The 20,932-nt window shown below is 50.6% G+C and overlaps 9 protein-coding genes across 9 annotated transcripts; 7 read left to right on the top strand and 2 right to left on the bottom strand.

The window, feature by feature from the left end:
• Positions 1-77: 77 nt before the first annotated feature.
• Positions 78-3,163, top strand: NECHADRAFT_70841 (uncharacterized protein). The gene is made up of 2 exons (XM_003047058.1): positions 78-1,084; positions 1,146-3,163. The coding sequence occupies exons 1-2, from the start codon at positions 595-597 to the stop codon at positions 2,474-2,476; spliced, it is 1,821 nt and encodes a 606-aa protein (XP_003047104.1). The 5' UTR covers positions 78-594; the 3' UTR covers positions 2,477-3,163.
• A 621-nt stretch (positions 3,164-3,784) lies between these two features.
• NECHADRAFT_83421 (uncharacterized protein) lies at positions 3,785-5,835 on the top strand (the record flags this gene model as incomplete). Its single annotated transcript, XM_003047057.1, has 5 exons — positions 3,785-4,076; positions 4,138-4,362; positions 4,412-5,100; positions 5,154-5,566; positions 5,712-5,835. 5 exons carry the CDS (start codon positions 3,785-3,787, stop codon positions 5,833-5,835), a joined length of 1,743 nt encoding a protein of 580 aa, XP_003047103.1.
• A 527-nt stretch (positions 5,836-6,362) lies between these two features.
• Positions 6,363-7,343, bottom strand: NECHADRAFT_62574 (uncharacterized protein). The gene is made up of 3 exons (XM_003046892.1): positions 7,173-7,343; positions 6,503-7,115; positions 6,363-6,451 (listed from the first exon to the last, which is right to left on the bottom strand). Exons 1-3 carry the CDS (start codon positions 7,248-7,250, stop codon positions 6,444-6,446), a joined length of 699 nt encoding a protein of 232 aa, XP_003046938.1. The 5' UTR covers positions 7,251-7,343; the 3' UTR covers positions 6,363-6,443.
• A 789-nt stretch (positions 7,344-8,132) lies between these two features.
• Positions 8,133-9,854, top strand: NECHADRAFT_83419 (uncharacterized protein; the record flags this gene model as incomplete). The annotated part of the gene is made up of 2 exons (XM_003047056.1): positions 8,133-8,239; positions 8,309-9,854. The coding sequence occupies 2 exons, from the start codon at positions 8,133-8,135 to the stop codon at positions 9,852-9,854; spliced, it is 1,653 nt and encodes a 550-aa protein (XP_003047102.1).
• Positions 9,855-10,773: 919 nt separating this feature from the next.
• On the top strand, positions 10,774-11,832 carry NECHADRAFT_83418 (uncharacterized protein; the record flags this gene model as incomplete). The annotated part of the gene is made up of 1 exon (XM_003047055.1): positions 10,774-11,832. One exon carries the CDS (start codon positions 10,774-10,776, stop codon positions 11,830-11,832), a length of 1,059 nt encoding a protein of 352 aa, XP_003047101.1.
• A 187-nt stretch (positions 11,833-12,019) lies between these two features.
• Positions 12,020-12,717, bottom strand: NECHADRAFT_46356 (uncharacterized protein; the record flags this gene model as incomplete). Its single annotated transcript, XM_003046891.1, has 3 exons — positions 12,020-12,166; positions 12,213-12,442; positions 12,504-12,717. 3 exons carry the CDS (start codon positions 12,715-12,717, stop codon positions 12,020-12,022), a joined length of 591 nt encoding a protein of 196 aa, XP_003046937.1.
• A 666-nt stretch (positions 12,718-13,383) lies between these two features.
• On the top strand, positions 13,384-14,433 carry NECHADRAFT_83416 (uncharacterized protein; the record flags this gene model as incomplete). Its single annotated transcript, XM_003047054.1, has 2 exons — positions 13,384-13,996; positions 14,051-14,433. The coding sequence occupies 2 exons, from the start codon at positions 13,384-13,386 to the stop codon at positions 14,431-14,433; spliced, it is 996 nt and encodes a 331-aa protein (XP_003047100.1).
• Positions 14,434-14,856: 423 nt separating this feature from the next.
• Positions 14,857-16,467, top strand: NECHADRAFT_46331 (uncharacterized protein; the record flags this gene model as incomplete). Its single annotated transcript, XM_003047053.1, has 1 exon — positions 14,857-16,467. The coding sequence occupies one exon, from the start codon at positions 14,857-14,859 to the stop codon at positions 16,465-16,467; it is 1,611 nt and encodes a 536-aa protein (XP_003047099.1).
• A 2,881-nt stretch (positions 16,468-19,348) lies between these two features.
• On the top strand, positions 19,349-20,372 carry NECHADRAFT_83414 (uncharacterized protein; the record flags this gene model as incomplete). Its single annotated transcript, XM_003047052.1, has 6 exons — positions 19,349-19,391; positions 19,512-19,553; positions 19,690-19,741; positions 19,965-20,064; positions 20,160-20,214; positions 20,296-20,372. The coding sequence occupies 6 exons, from the start codon at positions 19,349-19,351 to the stop codon at positions 20,370-20,372; spliced, it is 369 nt and encodes a 122-aa protein (XP_003047098.1).
• Positions 20,373-20,932: the final 560 nt, after the last annotated feature.

The following is a 20,932-nucleotide window of genomic DNA, read 5'->3' as shown; positions in this document are numbered from 1 at the left end:
AGTGTTGTCGCCCCGATAACCTGGTCGTCTACCCCTGCAGTACCTGCTGACTGAGACCGACACAGGTTCCCGTTATTGACGGACCGTCTCACAGGCTTCCAGGTTTCTAGCGAGGCTTCTTCCCCACTGAACTCGCAAGCAAAAACCCACTGCAAAAGAGTCACGGGCATCCCACTCTCCCGTCTGAAAAGCCTCTGAAGCCCTTCAAGCCCGGCCCGGTTTTTAGTGGGTTCGCGCCGTCGTCTCGCGCGCCTGTTCTCAGCCGGTCCCTGCAGCTGGAGCGACCCGTGGGCGCCTGACGTTTTCTGCTTCTCTCTCTGCTGTCTCCCCCCCACGATCGCTCCTTCCCCTTCCTGTTGCCGTCACCTCATCCACCACACGAGGCGCCCTTCCCATATTCCTTCCCCCCCCCAACCATTTTCTCCTCCGCTTCTTTCCTCTCCACCATAAGAGAACCGAATCGCCGGATCTTTTCGTTTCCTTCGTCTCGACGACCTTACGCTTGCGTATACGGCCTGTGGCCGCTCTGTTATTCGTATCCCGTTCCGATGTCCGATTGACGTAGCCGTCTTATCACCGACGCCCAGCGCCGCCATGGAGCGCAATCACATGCTTGCCCCAACGAGCGATCGCGAGACCTCCTCCTCTCGCGAAGCCATCCTCGGGCCACCGCCTGCTCGACCGCCGCCCTCTCTTATGGGATTTTCCCCTCCAGCTTATTCCAATTCCGCCCATGCGATAAAGCTCCCCGATGTTCCCAACACTGAGCTACCACCTCTGTCACATTTCGAGGCCGACAATGATATCAAGCTGCCGTCGCTCAGCTCGCTGACTAGCGAAATGGCCCTCGACCCTCCCAAGAACCATTGGCCTCCGATGAATCCCATTCACGCATACCATCCCATGGCACCGTTGGGGCCTCAAACGATGGATAGTCCGACTCGAATGGATCTTGATGCGAGCAGTAACAGCGTCGTCAGCGCTCCATCCCCTGATCGACTCCTTGATGCGAGGTCAAGCAGCGTCAGTCTCGATGATCCTGACGTGCGATTAGCCGCCGAGGCTCTCGGTGATTTGAGAGCGGGTTTGTGTTCCTCATGCATGCGATGTGCGATGCGTGGATGATCGACTGATAATTGTCATAGACTTTATATCATCACCCCCTCACAGAAACACATCGCTTCCTGTGAGCCCGCCGACCTCTCACGGTTTCCAGTCGTCGAATCCAACTCAACCACAATCTCCGCGACCGGAACCGTTATTATCTCTTCTTACAACGACACATCCCCTGTTGGCGAGCACCATTGAGGGTGCCACCTCGGCGTACGGAGGCGCCAAGAACTTTTCTCCACGTTTTCGATCAGGAGCTGAATACGTCGAAGGCTACCTGACGCCTATCGCCAATACTGTCGGCTCTGTTGGTAGAGTGACAGGTGTTGAAGGGGGTGTGCGATGGTTTTTGGGTGCCGGTCGGAGGCAGAATAGCTCGGCGTCAGATCTGGAGGCCGGTAACAGCAAGAAGCGACGAAAGGTGGACAACGAGGGTGAACCAGTCAGCAACAAACGCCTTGAGGGTGAAGGCATGAAGCATATCGCTGGCCTTCAGCAGCTTCCAGCCGACGCTGGAACACAAGAGCCCTTCTCGCCCCCTACCAGGGCATGCTCGCGTCGCATGTCAACAACAAGTACCATTGATACCCTCCCGGCTTATGATGAGCTGCGGTCCCCCGCCTACACGGAAACAGCTGATACACAAAGCTCATCACGACCAACCTCGCGGTCTAGTGGCGCTTGGCAATCTCGACTAATCATGTCGACGTCGGGGTTGAGCGTCGCCATGAGTGAGGAGAGTCTTCGCAGTTTGAAGTACTGTCTGCAATGGCTCAGGTGGGCGAATGGTCACATCGCCCGTGTAATCAGCGCCCTGAAGACCACTCTCGAGCAGTACGAGCAGGCAAACAACCCATCTGCCGCACAGCAGAATGGATCAGAGAAGCAGCTCTTGCAGGGTGAGGCTAATGAAGCGCCTGACAACTCGCAGCAACAATCTCGAAGCGCGCTCGCCGCTCGTATCTCTACGCTCAAAGGCGACGTCTTGAAGACTCTTCAGGATGCAATCCTGACTGTGTCAAAATATGCAGGTGGCGCTCTGCCCGAAAACGCACGAATTCTTGTGCGCCGTCATCTGACCAGCCTGCCCCAACGCTTCCGTGTCGCTACCCAGTCAGACAACAGTTCTCAGAATGGAGAACGAGACAGCGACTCGGCCCTTTCTGAGGGCGCGCAGAAGGTTCTTGTTCTGGCCAAGGAGGGTCTGGACATGGTGACTCAAGTGAGCGGTGTTGTCGACGGCACCATTGTCAGCGCCGAACAGTGGCTGGATCGCATGGGCAAGCGAAGGCAGAAGCAGGATGAAGAGAAGCCTGTGTTGCCCAAGACTGAGCCCGAGTATAATGGCGATGTCAAGATGGGTTAAGACCGCATTGTGGCGGACAATGCTCGCAGATGGAGTTATAGTGATGGAAACGGAAAAACAAAAACATAAGGGGATCGCAAACAAGCCTGGAGCTTCCAGGATGTGAATTCGAGGGCAAAAGAGGCGGCTGGCGAACATGGGCGGATGATTTGATACCAAACAGTCCCGCAAGAGGCGGAGAATGCGCGTTCCTTTACAATGGTTTCCCCTGGATGGATGGAAACGAACGATGAGCAGGGGGTTGCGATGGGGTTGACTATAACTGACTGTCTTACTGACACTTTTCTTTGGGTATTATCTGGTTGTCCTGGTGTCTAGGTAATAGGGCGTTACTGGTTGATTGATAACATGAAAGAGACAAGGAGTGTTGTGGAGATATTCAGGAGAGTGTTGATGGGTTTCTATTTGATTTGGATGTGGATGCAAAAACCAATGCCTTTAGTTTCGACTTGGGGAGCTGCTTCGTCTTGTCTTGTCTTGTCTTTGCAGTCTCGGGTTGTTTTTGATGGTCTTGAATGCTACACAATGGCTGACTGTTTCTGGCCCTGGCTGGAACAAGACAGTCGCAGAGGATGATAATCAACAAGGTTGATGCTTTGTCTTGGCAAGGAGGCCTCATGGCGATATTGTAGCGAGCTGTTTCTGAGCTTTATTAGCCAACATGATATTCCATGGCATTTCTTGTTGCCCACGTGGATGATCTCTCGTTAATTATTATCGTGATCAACGGCTAGGGGAGCTGCTATATCGATGCGGTTGGTTCGGCTTCTCTGAACTGAAGAGTGTCTCTCCACACCGAGGGATCGCCATGCATTGGGCCTTGAATCCAAGCAAGCCACATTGACTCTGGTTGGGTTTCTTACGTAGCATGCAGATCGAATCCCGCAGATTGGTTCTCGGGAGGCTTCTCCACCAAATGCCGTTGTACCGTGTTGCTCGCATTCATCGTACCTGACTTGGCCGTTTGAGTCTGCCTGGGAAGCGAGGGATACGGGCTGCGAAACGAAAATGCCCCACGTCATCTATCATTGATATTCTGCGCAAAGCCACTGACAATGGTGGATTGGCCAGTAAGAGCCTTGCAATTTTTCGAGACGGCTTCAAGACAGTAAGGCGGATGGCGGTTGCTAAGCCGGGACAAGGCTGAATCACTTGCGTGTCTGAAGTCCTCCGACTCTTGACGGTGGGCTATGCAATTGGAACTTGGACTTATAAGACTATTGTACTGGAAGCTTGAAAGTATATAAGTGATGGGCTCCTCCATGGGATTAGATAGAGAAGCAGGACAGTCAAGTCAACACCCTCACCATGAAGCCTCTTACAACTCTAACACCCCTTGTACTCCCAGTCTTAATCGGCGCCAAGGGAGAGCCGACTTATACATCCCATTCCCTTCCTACAGCTGCTCTCGATTCGGGACCTGTCATCGGTCAGACCACCACTCTTCCAGCAGCGATTGCACCCGTCAACAAGTTCCTGGGCATCCCCTATGCCGCAAAGCCAGAGAGGTTTGGTCGACCCAAGAAACCTGAGCCTTGGACGGAACCGTTGAATGCTTCCGAGTTTGGACCTTCGTGTCCGCAGTTGTTTGTTGACAATGGTGAGTGAACCACTATTCTAAGTGAAGATGGAGTCTGACTAGGTGACAGAACTCACTCCAGGGTTGGACATTCTCAAAGACTTTTTCGGCACTGGCTCTGAAGAGAGTGAAGATTGTCTCTTCATAAATGCATTTGCGCCAACGAGTCCTCAGCCACCAGAGGGTCGTCCTGTTGTGCTGTTCATCCACGGAGGTGGTTGGCAGCAGGGAAATGGGCAGATTGACCTGAGCGGATTCGCTGGGTATGAAGACATTGTTGCATTTGCCTTTAACTATCGCACAAATGGTGAGTTGAAACTTACTGTTTATTGGTCACTTTACTGATGGAGCGTTAGTCTTTGGGTTTCCTAATTCCCCTGATGTATCGACTGAAGACACCAACCTCGGCTTGTACGATCAGCAACTCGCTATCGAATGGGTTCAGGCCAATTCTCGTGCCTTTGGAGGTGATCCGAAAAAGGTCACTATCTGGGGCGAGTCAGCTGGTTCCATGTCGGTCGATATTCAAGTAAACGCCTACGGTTCCAAGTCGCCACCCCCTTTCCGCGGCGCAATGATGTTTTCTGGACAAATGTCAGTTGGACTCCTCGGAAGTACTGCTAATCCAGAAGATACAACCAACTGGGACTCTTTGGCTGCTGTGGTTGGGTGCAACGACACAGAGAATCAGTTACAGTGTATGCGAGATGTCCCGGAGAAGGACCTCGTCAAAGCCATGAGCACAGCGCAGGTGGCATTTCTCCCAGTGACCGACAACGTTACTCTTCCTAGTAGAAGAGCTGAGAGATGGCGAGAGGGAAAGAATTCCAAGGTCCCGGTGTTGATGGGTACGATTGCCGAGGAAGGACGGGCTTTGGTGAACCGGAACATCACCATGAAGACGTTTTTGGATGCGTATCTCGCGGAGCCATTGGTTACTAAGAAGCAGCAAGAGGCGATTCTCAAAGTATACGAAGCAGATCCCAAGCTGAAGAATGATTTTGATCTTGCTGCGGCGATATATACGGATTTCTTCTGGCAGTGTGTAAGTGCCACCATCCCGCCTCTTTGGACAGTCATTTCTAACATATGTGACAGCCTCAGGGGATCCTGGCCAACATTTCAGCCTCAATCGACAATCCAACATGGCGCTTCTACTTCAACACATCCATAACAAACCTCTTTGGTGAAAAATACTCCTGGATGGGGAAATTCCACGGCTCCGATGTGGCCCTCCTCTTCAGCACGCCTACCTTTGAAGGCGAAGCGGGCGGAATACCCTTTACCCCACAGCTGTACACGTTTGGAAATTTCCTCCGCGGAGTAGCTGGCCAGTTCATAAGAAACCCAGCAGCTGGACCGGGATGGCCGGGTGTCGGGTTCAAGTATGCGCCGTATGATGTTGTGAGCTTGGGGGGTGAGGGAGGACTAGCGGGGGCTACGGTTGTTGATGAGACGGTTTTGGATGAGCGGTGTAGGTTGTATGAGGAGATTTATCCCGTTATTGAGGAGTATGTCTTGTCAACCTAGGTATTCACATGTTACAGTTTACATACAGTTGTTCTGGACATGTCCCTTTTCACTCAGTTGTCACAACTCATTATGATGGCTCATTACTCTGCAAGATCCTTCTATGCATGCTGACAGAACAAAAAGATATGCAAACTCGAACTTGAACATTCTGACTTACGTCACTCTCGAACAGGGTAAAATTCCCCACAAGCTTCTAGTCGGCTTCTATATGCCGGCAACCACGCCATCTACCGAGCCGGTTTCCTAAATAAGCGTGCAAGCCAGGGGCTACTTATACGATATTGCCATGTGTCTTGAATACCGAGGTTTGAACTTGTTAAAGGCCATACACAACTGCTAATGAATAAACTCTCGATACTTTGGTGTCACATACATAGTACGCGGCCCCAGGGGGCTTCAATTTCCACTTAATCGCCTCGGCTCTCTGCTGCTACTACCGCGCGTTCCGCGGACAAAACCTTGACGCTATTGGGCCAGCTTGACGTCCCACGTATGCATTATCAGAAGTTGGGGATGCAGTTGTTGATTTGGAATTGTCCTCGGGGGCTCCGAAGTGATCAACAACTTCAATGTAACTCATTGATACTGGATCCGGCGACGAGTTCCACTGTGGCTCTTGACTCGGCAGTCGAACGAGACACGAGGTCTACATAATCTTCAAGCTCGAGGTTGACATGGATATCGTTGCATGGGTCTAAACTGAGGATCTCGTGGAAAACACATGGGAAAAGATTGATAGTCAAGATTACGAGGTGCTCACTCTGATGATGGCAATTTATGGGATGGGTATTCATCTTTATTTTATTCATTAACATGCTAATCTGTTCAGCTCATTTCTCATAAGATCTCGACATCTTAAATGCCTATCACACTGTTAGCAACTTATTCACAAGCAAACATGCCGCATCACTCACCAATGGCCTTGGCAAGAGCCTTGCCAACAGCATGGGCGGAAGCAGGGTTCTGTCCAGTAATGACCAGTCCATCAACAGCAAGCTTCTCACCCCAGTCCTCGCCCTTGACGTAGTTTCCACCGACACGCTTGATCTCATCCTCGAGAAGGGCAGGCATGGCGCTGGTCAGCTGCACAGCTTCCTCCTCAGAGTTGCTGAAGCCTGCGACAGTTCGGCCCTGCAGAAGAGGCTTTCCGTCGATGGTGACGTTGACAAAGACGATGGGGCCGTGGCAGACGGCGGAAACAGGCTTGCCGGCCTTGTAGAACTCCTCGATGAGCTTGATGGAAGTCTCATCCTTGACGAGGTCAAACATGGGGCCGTGACCACCAGGGTAGAAGATGGCATCGAACTCGGAAGCCTTGCCGAGGAACTCGCTCAGAGGTCGCGTGTTCTCCCAGATGGACTTCTTCTCGTTGAGGAACTTGACAGACTCGGGGTCGCTCTCAAACATCTTGATGGAAACCTCATCCAGGGGAGACTTGCCGCCAGCGGGAGAAGCAACGACAATCTCAACCTTGGGGTTGGACTCATCCTCGCCGACGAGGTCATAGTAGGGATGGGCAAACTCGGGCTAAGTGAAGTGTGAGCTTTTTGTGTGACGTATAAAGCGGGGTGAAAAACCACTTACCAGATACCAGCCGGTAGGATTGCCATTGTCCATCTTATCACGAGAGGTGAGAACGACGAGAACCTTCTTGGGAGCCATTTTGATTGAGATTTGAGCTTTTAGCTTTTTTTTCTGTAGATGTAATGAATTGAGATGAAAGAAGAGTTGTAGATGTCAATGATGTTGTTGATCTACGGACTGCCACACCTTTTTATATAACCCACCTGCATATACCTCCACCGCTTCATAAACTTTTTTCTCGTATCCATCCTTGCAGGACTCGGGACAACTCTTTCACCCGGGCATGACAAACCATCTTTTGATCTTCTAGAAAGCTGACGTCACACACGCGGGCGTAGCCGTCCCTTCTCGGCATGCAGCTCCGAGGGGAGGCTCCGCTTTGTAGCGCCGGCCATAAAGGGTCAGTTTTCGCCGGGTGGAGAACCTCGGCACGGCCGTGAGCGGGGCCGGATGAGTTTGAGCAGAGACCATGAAGGTTCTGGTAACGTTGAGGTAGTGATGGAGTTTCTAAGCGGTGAAGGGATTGAAGCCTTCTTGAGCTGAGATGAGACACTTGGCTGAGTTGTTGTTTCACATTGGCGGTGTTATAAAGCAAACATACGGGGCAAGGAGGAAACAAGGCTCTAGGACAAAGATATTAGGTTATTCTCCCTGAGAGTAGCCATGAGAATAATACAATACAAAGAAAAGTCTTAAACTAGGGTATCTTTTTAATGACCCTATGTGTTTTTTTTCTGTCTTTTTTTATAGATATTTATATAGACTTGATTTGCTATTCTGGACTTATATAGTCCCTGACTTCTCAACCTTCCTCAGAGCATCAAAACGCAACATACCCCCTACAGAATATCTACTCACGGTTGTTAATTGGCGATAAAATATAATTTTACCCTTAGTTATCGAGAGTAAGTCCCACTAGTGCTCTATCATGATTTTGTCTACCTGCGGTATCCATGCACAATGAAACGGCCTGCCTACCCTGTATCGGCACAAGACAAACTTGGGGACAAGGATGGTGAGATTCTTTCCTTCAACCAACAAACCTCCCCCGGTAAACGACAACCAAGGTGACTGCTAACCATTCACCTCCAACTCTTCCTGCTGCCCATCGAGATGTCCTCTATACCCCATCTCAGCACTCTCCCTCTAGAGCTTCTACACTATGTATTGTCCTTCTTACCCAAAGAGGCTCTGCTTCAAACGCGACTCGTCAACCGTCACTTGACCTTTCTGACTGCTCCCAGCGCATTTCGCTTCATCCGATTGGTAGCCTACGGCGAAAGCTCCAGAAAGTTCAGAGACCTGGCCGATTCACCGTTTCGTGTCCATGTTCAAGATGTCACCATCGACACCTGGCTCGGTCCCAACTTTAAATACCGAATGCACAATGTCTGGGAGCTGCCAGAAGATTTCGTCGATTGCTTCCCATTCTTGTCCTGCTTTCGAAACCTCAAAAGTCTACACCTCAGATTCCACGAGGACTGTGCAGAATTTGGACAAGGCGACGCTGATGAATCCAATGATGATCGACTCAGGATTCTCGTCAAGATACTCCGGTGCCTAGCAGGCAACTGGTCCGAAGAAAAGGAGAGAATCACAGCAGTGATTGGGGACATGGCGAATTTTCTCTTCTATCCCGAGGAGAAGCTGCCGCCAACCATAAACGGGCCTCCTATTCAGCTTTCCAGTCTGACCATCCGCAACTTGGGCGACCGTCACGACCCATGGGTTGCTTCTTCAGAAACCTTCAAGCTGGTCGTTGGCCCGGCGCTCCGTGATCTCCGACTTCACATCACGACTGAGACTGAGGGGGAAGAGAGAAACACCGAAAGCAATTCCATCGCAAAGTACACTTTATTTGAGAACCTACACACCACGTGGCTGGCCCCCGATGTCGTGGCAAACCTTCACACACTCTCCCTCTACTGTCGAGAGCCATGGGGTTTCAGCCCGAGGATGGACTTTCGCCGGCTTGGGAAAGGTAGAGGGTTGCCCAATCTCAAGGTTTTCGCCTTGGGAAAATACACCTTTAGTCACGAATGGCAGATTGATTGGTTTGGCTCGTTGAATCTGGAAAAGCTTTACCTGGATGACTGCGCTGTCCTGCATCAGTACCATTGTCGACCGTCGGAAATGGATCACGGTGAGACTGTAATAGGACAGGACGACTTTGGCAACAATATATCTATTTCTAACGAAGGATACTACAAGTCGATAAATGACGACGACGAGCCTAATGGTCCTCAAGGGAGGCCCGTCACGACCTCCACCACCCTTCGCTGGCACATGATACTCTCCCGCTGGCGAGAGACCATGACAAATCTACGAGTCTTTAAGATGGGCAGCGGCGACTGGTGGCGCCAAACAGCGTTCAGGACTTTTGACTGCCCCGAACTAGAGACCCCCGGGGAGGACATCTTTAGGTTTGGATGCGGTCTGTCCCAAGAAAGGCGCAACCAGCTGCTGTACATGTACCGCACTGACGAATGGTTGGGTTGGAGGGAGTGGGAGGAGGAGCGCCGTCAATATATTGCGGAGATGGAGCGGGAGGGAGAGGAGTGGGATACTGATGAGGAGGGGTTTGGTCTATGGAGGATGGAAGACGGTTTGAGGGCTAGGGATGAGAAGGCGCTGGATCTTTTTGTTTCGACGGTGGAAGAGAGGGCAAGGAAGATTGGATGAGGGATGTATCGTGTATCAGTATAGGGAGTTTTGTGCTTGAGAGTATTTTTGATGCGACCGTTAAAGAAGGCTTGGCGGAGCTGCTTTGAGGCTGTCATCTGGCAGATATTGGCAGTTTACTGTATCGACCATATAAAGAAGACGTCATGATATCAGTTCAACTTGATTAAATAGCCAAATATGTCGAGTGGAAGAGAGAAACTTGGCTCCTTGGGTATACGGATACTGTCCCCGACCACCCTACGTATTGGGGAACGCAACACGCCAAACTCAGCTCATGACACCTTGAACGAATTTCGATTCAAAGAAATTCAACGCAAAAACGAAACGAGTGTGATGACTGGGAGATATTCTTCACATGATTATCTTTGATGCGATTGTTGATAACTGCTGGGTAAGAAATTGCAGGGGCTGAACTTGGGCTGCGACTCTGCGAATCGGGGCAATATAGGTACTGTAAATACCACAGTAGAGATGGAAATGTTGGTGACTCGATGGCTAATATCTTTATTGTGAAAGAGGGTGGTCTCGTTCTTGTGTGCTGGGGCCCAAAGCAAGACAGGACATTCCACGTCTACGCCCACCATATTTGACGCAAGACGAGATACTATTCTGACCTCACAGCAACTGTAATGAATATCAAACCAAGGATACAAAAGCATCAAAATAAAACAGAAATTTGCAAATACTCCAAATGCATCTTTTCCACTTCCTTGCTAATCCCCTGTCATGAGCGCGTGCCTTTGGCTTCATTCCTAATTGGGTACCCAGGCGGCTCCGATAATATCACGGGAACCACTTTCAACCTCACCACATGACACCCTCGTCTCACAAAGACCATCTCCCTTGCGCTTCACCTCTTTCTTCCTTCTTATCAAGATACAAACATCTACGCATGTAAACGATTAGAATCAGCATCATGCCTTGGAAAGCACCCATTCACCACTTCTCCTATCGCTACCTCATCATTCCCCCAATCCTCCTCGCCCTAGCAACAATAATCGCCTTGTTCATCCACTCCGACGTCAACGCCGCACTCCTCTGGTCGCAATGTCACTCCCGCGCGCGTCTCCCAGGCCTAAGCCGCATTCCAGGAATTGGGACACCTCTGTGTTACGTCGTGAGCTTCTTTCGCGCCGCGATGCACTCGGTCCGCAGCTCGGCCGTCATGGCTGTTGTGCTCGCGTTTGTGGGCGGTTTGTTGACCGTCAGCTCTGTTGAGGCGGCGAGGATATGTAATGCGCCGAATGTGCTTATTGCATATCCTACGGGTCCGTGGCTTGTTTTTGATCTTGTGGGTGGTGCTGTTGTTTGGGAGCTTGTTATTATTCCGGCGTTTTTGCATCGCGCGAGGAGCGTCATTGTTGAGCAGGAGAGGCGAGATGAAGATGGCGAATCTCGCGATGTTACGAGTCGGCATCTTCCTGACAGTGAACTCGTGGCGATTCCCGTTAGTGTCGCACTCGGATACTTTCTACCGTCTCTCTTCATGTTCTTCTTCACATCCCCCGTCTCTATCGGCATCTGGCTCTTCTTCCCCATCTACGTATCCCTCATCCGCCAGGCCACGCGCAAGATCGTCAACCTCGTCAAGAGAGCCGACCCCACAACCATTCATCTCGCGTCAAGCCGACTCTCGCTAATCTTTGTCTACGCCCTCCCCGTCGTCTGCTCCATCCTGGCTCACATCCTCGTCATCTGGAGCCTCACTCTTCCCGATGACCGCAAGGAGATGACAAAGTCGACCATTGTGTTTATCGAGGTCGACACCCAGTTCATCTTTTGGACTGTTTTGTACTGGATGCTTGTCGAAGTTGGATGGAAGGTTCCTTTGACTACGCTCGTCACGGCCATTTTGGTTGGACCCGGTGCTGGAACTTGCATTGGTTGGATTTATCGAGAGAAACTCATTCATGATCACGAGGAGGCTTCTGAGGATGCTGAGCCTGCTGATGAAGAGACGCCTTTGTTGCAATAACGAGGCAAACCATAATACACTATACAACATAACCATAGAACGACATCTCACGTTAATGCATTCATCTCTTTTACAAGTCTTGTTCAGTCGAGACGGTCGTCACGCTTTGTACAGCTCCCAGGCCTATTTCCCCAAATGGTACAGTACAGATATATGATACAGATTAGTCCCGCTTCAACGCCATTCTTCAATCCTTTGGCAGCCTGGCCAATATCCGCTCCCTGACAACCTGTGACGCCACCACGGCCCCGTGCTGTAGCGTGATGGCCCCGATGATGGCCATGACGGCTCCGTTGAGCACCACCTCGAGACCCGAGGCCTTGAGTTTTCGCACCTGGAGTTGTTAGCGGGGTACATTTTATACAGACTTGTCCACCTACCAATCGAGGCTTCCACCGCACAACATCAATCAAGCCCACATGGGCCGCCAGGTGGTACAGCTTGTCCTTGCCGGCAACGTCCCTCGGTCCCTCCATGGTCAAGTTGTCTAGCGACTGTAGCTGGGGATGCTCAAACGGTGTGCGCTCGAACTCGTCGGGAACAATCGACCCGGGGATGGGGTCCTTGGCCACAATCGACTTGGTAGTCTCCATGATCAAGGTCATTCGGCCTAGCGGGGGTTAGCATGCCAATTGGTCTCTTCCTGCCTCAATTGAAACGTGTATGCCTACCCAGAAGCGCCAATCGGTCGTTGAACCCTCTCCTTCCTTGGTCGAAACTCTTGTGCGTGACGGCGAGCCACTTGAGCTCCTCGGGCAGAAGCTTACTACCGCCCTGTCCCAGCAGGCGCTCGTACACCTCGTCCAGCTTCCTGGGGTCATTGTTGACGGTCCAGATCTTGTTGTGGGGGTTCTTTGCAAAGTCGAGCTGCACTGGTGCCTTCATCCCGACGGGTGTCTGGCTCCATCTCGGGACTGGCTTCTGTGCTCCGGCGGCGGGCGTCTTGAACGATTCCGGGGTTGTGGATGTCGAGTCGGTGGCGTAGGTGCGAAGGCATGGCATGAGGGAGCGGGCGGCTTGTCTGCTCCGCACGAGGCCGGAGCGGCAGGGTTGGAGGGCCATGGCGGGGTGGGAATTGGGGGGTGGTCGTCGGATTTGCGCTGGATTCGAGGTTTACCATGCTTGAAGCTCATGGCGAACATTTTCTCAGGGTCACGTGTTGGGGCCGCTAACTTCCGTGTTCGGCGGCCCCACTCCGGCTTGGCTCCGCTGGGTAGGAGTCTTCAACACCAAAAACGGCTGGTGATGATGGTATTTTTGGCTTCACTTGGATGATGAATATTTTCTGTTCTTCTGATGAGGTTTATGTATTCAAATTGTGTGCTACTTTTCCATCAATTGATGACGTGTGTGTTGATGACCTAGTTATTGTAACAGCTCGCCCTTCTACCTTCCAGTTCCTCCATTGACACAGTCTCTCCTTCCTCGGGTTGGTGTTTCTATTCACCATGACTAGCACTTCTCCAGCTCATTTTCTTCTCTCTCGTATCACCTCCCACATCATCACCATTTACATCAACATCGCCTACGCCGCCTTCTTGGTAACACAACATGTCCATCACACAGCAGCCGATACCTCCAGAGGAAGAAGAGCCCCCGTTCTCTGCTGAATTCCTCTACTATCTCGATTTCACACCCGATGAAGCCCTCATGACCGATGAACAAATTAGACAGAGCTTCAGCGACCTCTCTCGGGCTGTTGCCCCCGAAAATGCTCGTGACGTCGACGAGTATCGCGGATCGACTCCTCTTCCGAAGGAGGATCTGATGCACTTCAAGGACCTCCACCAAGCTACGACCATCAAGGACCTCGCTGCTATAGTTGCCTCATCCTACGACGCACGCGACGTCTACGAGTTGCACAAACCGATCTTCATATGGAGAGTTCTCACCAGGTTCCTAGGCCCAAATGGCATCAACAATCTCCTGATGTGCGTCTATCTGGAAGCCGAGTGCAGTTTCTTCAGCCCTGCTAATACCAATGAGCTTGACTCTGCCATGCGGATGTGGAGAGCTGGAATTTTCGCTTCGCAAGAGGCCTACATCCCTGATGATCCTATCGTCGAGAGAATGCTGTCCCTCCTTTTTGACACGGCTGCTATCGTCAACCGATTCATGACTCAAATGTACTGTGAGAAATCACTTTGGGGACAAAATCATGAGAGTACGCTCTTCAACATATACCGACGGATAGGATTCCGGCCAATCTAGGAGAAAGATAACCGTGGCGACATTCGAGCGAAGCGACGCCTCTACCGCCTCTGCTTCCTCGCCTGGATCGTCTGCCAGGCCTGGGATCATCGGCACTCAACCATTTATCATCATGGCCCAGTATGGTTCAATTTGATATCTGACGACGACGCAATCGCTATCTGTCGGCTCCTCTATCAACTTGCGCATTGCCAAACTATGGCAAATGATGACGGGCTGATTGGGGAGATGGTCAGGATCTTTCGTCAGGGGCAAGGCGACGCCCAAGTTTCTGCGTATGGATCATCAAGGCCTGAAGTCACCATCCTGTACTGGATGAAACCGCATATGGCTTTGAAGGACATCTTTGCACCCGCCGACAGGTGGTACAAATCAACGACGGACAGCTAGGGCCAATATGAAGTTGACGGTCACGGGTATCCAGTTTCGTGCGAGTGCCCTTGGTGTGTATCATGCACATGCCTAACGTGCAAGAGTCTTGTTGAAGCTGAAAGGCAAATGGCACAATTCGTTTGGGTTTTGCTTGATGATGATCAGTAATGGAGTGTTGGGAGAAGTTGTGCAGTTTGAGCATGTGGCTGTTTTATCGGTCCTGTCAATAGAATTCATAAAGTTCCCACCAAATTCTGCACCTATGACCAACCCCTGTAATCTACTGGATCCCCAGGCGGGAACCCCTGAAGCTGGGCCGCTAAACCCCGCCCCGCGCTGCTGCCCCAGCGACGGTTACAGTGACCAACCACCTAAACAACTTTGGACCTGCATTTCATCTCAACTTCAAGCTCTTGAACCTGCGTCATCGTCAACTCCAACATGGCCTCTTTACAGCAAGTCGACGACGATCTTCAGAGTCGCCTGGCCTCTGTTCTCCCTTCAGGCTACGATTTTTCCATCTACCACATCTCGACACCTCCCACAAAGACCGATCCCCTTTACTCTCCTCCCCCGAACGAGCGCCCTGAACGAACCTACTGCGAGAATCACTTCCTCGCCGTGTCCATTGACGCACCCGCGCAAGCCTCCGAATCGAAAGAAGCTGAAGCTACGGATGAGCCCAAGAAGCAAGTTTTAGTTCTTGGCGTCGAGGTTTTTATCTACACGACTGCTCGATCGACGACCCTTTTCGTATCCAAAGCCGACTCTACGGGGTACCTCAACCTACTGGAGCTTCCCAAGGGAACTTCTAGCCCAATTAGGGAAATATGCGCTGCGTTTGTTGGGTTCTTGATTGAGAAGCGGAGGAGAAAGGATATTCAATTCGTCGTCAACTTGTTTGCTCGCGCGCAGGATCAATATCTCTTCCCTGGAAGTGTCGACTACAGCGGGAAGCATGTTCTGGACGATCGAGGTCTTATCAAGTGGTGGTGTCGCGTACTGGATCCTCTTCTCGGCACAAAGACATGGAAGAGCGCAAGGGGATACATTGTTGTCCCGGGCCTGGAGACCTACGAGACACGAGCCTTGACACCCCGGAGCGCCGACTCTCGCTGGGAGTTTACACACCCCCTGGAACGCATCTCGCACTACTCCAAGGAGTTTGACTGGGTTCCTCCGAGGTGTTTGATTCCTCACTTTCCGGATGATCCCAAGTCGAGGTTCTGGGATGAGCTTGAGGAGGAGGCTGCCAGCTCGCAGGCTATGAAGACAACGGGGAGCTGGAAGAGCGTCAAAACGTTGGATATGTTTTGGGAGATGATGGCTTATCGACAAGAGTGCTCGAGTGGACGCATGACGGGCTTTATCTGGCTTGTTTTTGGTGACAAGGAAGAAGTTCAACCTCCCAAGTCGAACGAGTCGTCCCAGTCGACGCTTCCAGCACCAGAAACACCAAAGAAGCAACGCATCGCCCAGATTACACCAAACACTACTCCGAGAAAGCTCTTCCCCTCAAAGACTGACGCCGAAGAAAAATCCAAGCCGAAGAAGAAGAAGGCCAAGAGAAAGACTCTCAAGGGTCCGGTTATTGCTCGACAACCTCGCATCAAGACCGAGAGACGGAACTATCTCCTCGACAAGCCTGCTACGACGGCGTATTATTCGTGGACACCTGAGGGCCGGGGTGAGAGGATTGTGGATGAGAATGAGTACAAGCGTATTGTGGAACTGCTGCTTCACCTGGACTTTGCGACCCTTAACAAGGCTGTGGGTAGCACCCGTCGCTGGGTCAGTGAGGTCGGCGGAAGAGCCAAATGGGGTATCATCGTCAAGGGCACACGAGAGCCTGCAAAGATTGAAGCCGCTGGTGACAAGCAGGTGAACAATCTATCCGGTCTAGTCAAGAGGAAGAGAACGGATTCGACCACTGACGAAGGACCTGGCAAGGTTAATGTCCTTGCAGCTGGGTTGGTCAAGAAGAAGCCAAAGGAGGATGCTGGTGTTAATGTTCTTTCTGCTGGACTTGTGAGGAAGAAGTCCAAGGAATGAAGGAGATGTATAGTATTGTATTGAATCTGGGCGTTGGACAGGATGGCACCAAGGGTATGGGCTGGGCTTGGAGTTTGGGCTGTATTGGCTAGGAAGCAAGAGCCTTGTTTAAGTGATATACATTATTTTACTTTACCAACATCCTTGGTTAATGTGTTGGCCAAGATCATAGTCAATTAGTGGCAAACGGCCGTCTCGAATGTCCCGCCATACGCTTCAATGAGGATCCCGAATAGCCGATTGAGACGTTTCCAGCTAGAAATCCGAGCTTACTTGACCAGAACGTCTTGAGGGAGGCCTGCCCACCCTGTCAACTCTGCCTGGCATTGATCGTGGCCACCACACCGTCTCTTGAGCTGAGTTAAAAATGCAGTGCAGGCTCTTGATGCGGGGGGAAGAGCCGGTCCACGGGGTCGAAAAAAAACTTGAGACACCAAAGCGCTCACACTCGGCCAAGCTCATAAAATACATCAACTTTACAGCTAACTTAAGAGTATTTTAATATGAAAAACCCTCTAAAAAAATCATATAGTTCTTTTCTTATCTTATTAAATTATATATTGTGTTTTTCTTATGTTTTTCGGAGCTGATTTTGGCTCCCTTTTGCTCTGATAATTAGAGAGGGTTGATTTGGTGTCTCAAGTTTTTTTTCGACCCCGTGCGGTCGGTGTTCGACCGTGCTAGTCAGAAGAGCAGCAAGGTATGGAGGCCACTAAGATAGTCTATCCTTCGCAGCTATTGGTGTATCCATCATACTAAAATCATCCCTCGAGTTGCAGTCCAATTGAATGGCACAGGTGTGCGATTTCTCGTTTGAGCCAGTCAGAAACGCAGCAAGGCAAGCCACGAACATATCCTTGCGAGCCCTTGGTCTGCTCAATATGATCAACCCGTCTCTTGCGGTGGGTTAAAAATGCAGTGTAAATTCTTCTCTCGAATGGATGGCAGGCAAGTTATATGATTGGACCGAGGCGGGAAGAGAGAAAAGAGGCGTCGAAAAGATAGTGCCTTCTCGTCTAACCTGAAAAGATTGCCATTGCCGTGGGCAAAGAGTTGTCTTTCAAGCAACATTCCAAGGTGGTCTCTTATAATAAGTCGATATCTATAGACCAGAAGGGCATTCAAGGCTGTATCTAACCGATACCGAAGCGTCGTCTTGGATAGCTCGCCACATGCTGCTTTGATATATTACTCGAGTAGGCAGTCAATGCATGCATACCAGGCAGCGTGCGATCATCAACTTGGACAGCATCGGGAAGAGTCTGCCTCCTCTGCCAGCCCCATCCTTTTAGCCGAATCTTTCCTTGAGGAGGGTTAAAACTGCAGTGAAGGGACTGATAATGCCGCACACCTAAAAGCATACTTTCGGGCCATTGGTCTCTTAATTATAACCGAATTATCCCTTGAGTTGGGTCAAAAACGTAGTGAAAGAGGCGAGATGTGTGTGTGGGTACGGAGTAAGCATGGACCTGCACACGAAAGAACAACTGACGCTTGTCGAGGCGGAAAGAGGCAGTGCCTGGATACCCAGTCTAGAGAGATTACCTTCATAGTAGGAAAAACAGTTTTTGAAGTAAGAGTTTTCTCATGTGGCCTTCTTTAACAAGTCGAAGCAGATTAAAGGATGCATTTGGTTCCTGTAAGTGCCCTCATAGGTGGCCCGCCACAGGCCTTAATAAAATATCCAATCTAGTAGTTACTATACGAATACATCTCAACCTGAGGGGCTTAACTCAACCCGTATCAGGGAGGCTCTACCTCCTTTGACAACCGCGGTTAACAATGCTAGCCACAGCCAGATCGGCCCTTGGGGTGGGTTAAAAGTGCAGTGAAGGCCACCCGGCCGAAATCTCACCCATGCAGCAACTCAACCGAGCAGCCGAGCTAGTGAGAGATACAACAAGGTAGGCCACGAATATATCCGTGCGAGCCATTGGTCTACTCGTTGTAGCCAAATCGTCTCTTGAGGTGGGCTAAAAATGCAGTGAACGAAAAGCCGGTAATAGCGGATGAAGAATAAGTCAACTCCCTTGTCGAGGCAGGAAGAGACAGTGTCCAGCTGCTCTGCCTGAAAATGCTACATTTTAATAGGCAACGATCAATCTCTCGGAGAAGAAGATCTCAAGGCGGCCTCATTTTGATAAGCCAGTGTCTAGATAAGCAGCGGGAGGCCAATCAGGGTAATGTCAATAATACTCCGTAGCAGCAGCTTCTATATTCATCTCCAAGTAGGCAGATAATGATGCTCATCTGGCAACCCGAGATCCATAACTTGGCCCGTATCAGAGAGGATCTGCCTCCTTTGCCAACCCCGATTGGTCGTGTTTATCACGGCCAACTCGGCCCTTGGGACGGGTTTAAATTGCAGTGAAAACCTGAGCCACTTCATAATTACTCGATTGAGTTAGTGAGAGATGCAGCAAGGTAAGCCACGAATGTGTCCTTGCGGGCCATTGGTCTCCTCATCATATTAACTTGAGTTGAAAATGCAGTGAAGGGAGCAACACGTTGACTTGCCCAATTTAGAAAGATGACCTTCAGAATGGGCAAATAACAGTCGTTGAAGTAAAAAAGAGTCTAAGGCGGCCTCCTTCAACAAACCCATAGCTCAATAAACCATGGGAAGCTGGTCAAACCCCCCATCTTACAACAGCTACACGCCGTCCTAGATACCTCGCCGCATTCCTAAAATTAATCTTCCAGCAGACAGCTATGATGCCTACCTGGCAACTTAACATCTCTGGCTAGAACCTTCTCGGGGAATCTGCCTCCTCTGCCGCTCCCCGTTGGTGTTGTTCATCACGGCCAAATCGTCCCTCGAGTTGGGTTAAAAATGCAGTGAAGAAAGATTCCTGCCTATTGTTTTTTCCTGAGGCGAACGATGCATACAACAGCTCAACTGAGCCAGTCAGGAACACGGAACGGTAAGCCATTCCAAGGATATCCTTGCAAACTATCTCTGTCTTGGTCCGTTCATCATACCTTAATAGTCCCTTTAGGTGGGTTAAAATGCAGTGAAGAAAGATTCCTGCCTATTGTTCTAGGACGAGGCGGACTCTGCATATGGGAGCCTGCCAGAAACACAGGTAGGTGAACCACCCCAAGATATTTCCCTGCGAGCTACATACCTACGTCTTGACTTGTTCATCGTAACCAATCATCGTCCTTTAAAGCAGGCCAAGAATTAGGCGAAGGGCCTCCATACACTTCTTCCTTGTCAAGGCAGAAAGAGGCAGTGTCCTGTCTGCCTAGCCAAGAAAGACTACCTTCATAGGTACTCCGTAGTAAAGAGTAGTCTGTCAAGCAAGAAGATTCCCAGGTGACCTCCTTCAACAAGCTGATATCTAGACAAGCAATGGACCCGATCAGAGGATTCATCTAACTAATAGACAAGTGACCTCTTACATATCCCATTAAACACCTTGATATGACCTCCTGGTCGGCAATTAATACATATCTGCCTAGCAATCTAAGACCATCGACTCAACCCCCATCAGGGAGAATCTGCTTCTGCCAACCCCGTCATCACGGCCAAGTCGTTCCTTGAGGGGGGTTAAAATTGCAGTGAAAGTTGGAGACCAGATCTCTGCCAACCCGGTATGTATCTAACAAGGATCGGGTCTGAACGAGGTCATGTCCCAGCCAAACGATTCTCGGCTGATTTTCAACCCCTACTAGACACATTCCTCCAGCCTGCAGCAGCTTACTATGCAATGGCTTACCCGAACCAGCCAGGAACGCAGCGAGGTAAGCCGTCGGGATCTGTTAAGAGTGCAGTGAGAGATGCAAGCTAAGTCATTAAATGCTAAAGGTAATTGGACCATGCAGGTGGAAGCGTCATCAGACGAATGACCTCGGAAGACATCCTTACGAACTACACGTTTGGTCTACCGAAGGCGCGATAAAGGTGACTGGGCTTACTTGGTATGATCCTCTAAGTGGGCTGGGTTAAACAGAGACAGAGGAATACTGATCTCTTGGTAAGTGTAAGATATCATTGTGAGCCACCTCTGTTCGTCATAACTAAAACGCCCCTTGAGTTGGGTTAAAAATGCAGTGAAGGGGGCCTCGGGGGGCGCAGCAGTTGTACAGCCTCTCTCCGAACTATCCCTGCCAGCTGAAACTTGACTTCTCAGGGGCGTGGCGAGACAAAGGGCCTGGGGTGGACTGGCGTGGTCTTCTGTGACCAAGCTTGAACTGACATGAAGGAATACCATCCTCGGGTTAAGGGCAAGGGCCTCAAAGAGGCAGTATATGGTTAGCTAGTCTCGAAATATTTCATCACAGCGGACAAAGAGTTGTCTCCTGAGGCCTTAAGCAAACTGTCTGCGAGTTGGCGTTGTTCAACAAGTCAATGTCGACAAACCAAGGGAAACAGCGCAAAGGTCATATCCAACTAAAAGCCAAGCGCCGTCTTAGATATCACATCACACACTTCAATATACTCCCTAAATTCAACTAATAC

This window comes from Fusarium vanettenii, assembly GCF_000151355.1.
Source record: "Fusarium vanettenii 77-13-4 chromosome 8 genomic scaffold NECHAsca_17_chr8_1_0, whole genome shotgun sequence".
Lineage (NCBI taxonomy): Eukaryota > Fungi > Ascomycota > Sordariomycetes > Hypocreales > Nectriaceae > Fusarium > Fusarium vanettenii.
This window is presented reverse-complemented; position numbering and strand designations above follow the sequence as displayed.

Excerpts from the sequence above, each read along its gene's own strand:
- NECHADRAFT_70841 (XM_003047058.1), top strand. The coding sequence starts at position 595 with ATGGAGCGCAATCACATGCTTGCCCCAACGAGCGATCGCGAGACCTCC. Across the intron at positions 1,085-1,145 it reads TCTCGGTGATTTGAGAGCGG|ACTTTATATCATCACCCCCT; the intron begins GTTTGTGTTCCT and ends TAATTGTCATAG.
- NECHADRAFT_62574 (XM_003046892.1), bottom strand. The coding sequence starts at position 7,250 with ATGGCTCCCAAGAAGGTTCTCGTCGTTCTCACCTCTCGTGATAAGATG. Across the intron at positions 7,116-7,172 it reads ATCCTACCGGCTGGTATCTG|CCCGAGTTTGCCCATCCCTA; the intron begins GTAAGTGGTTTT and ends CACTTCACTTAG.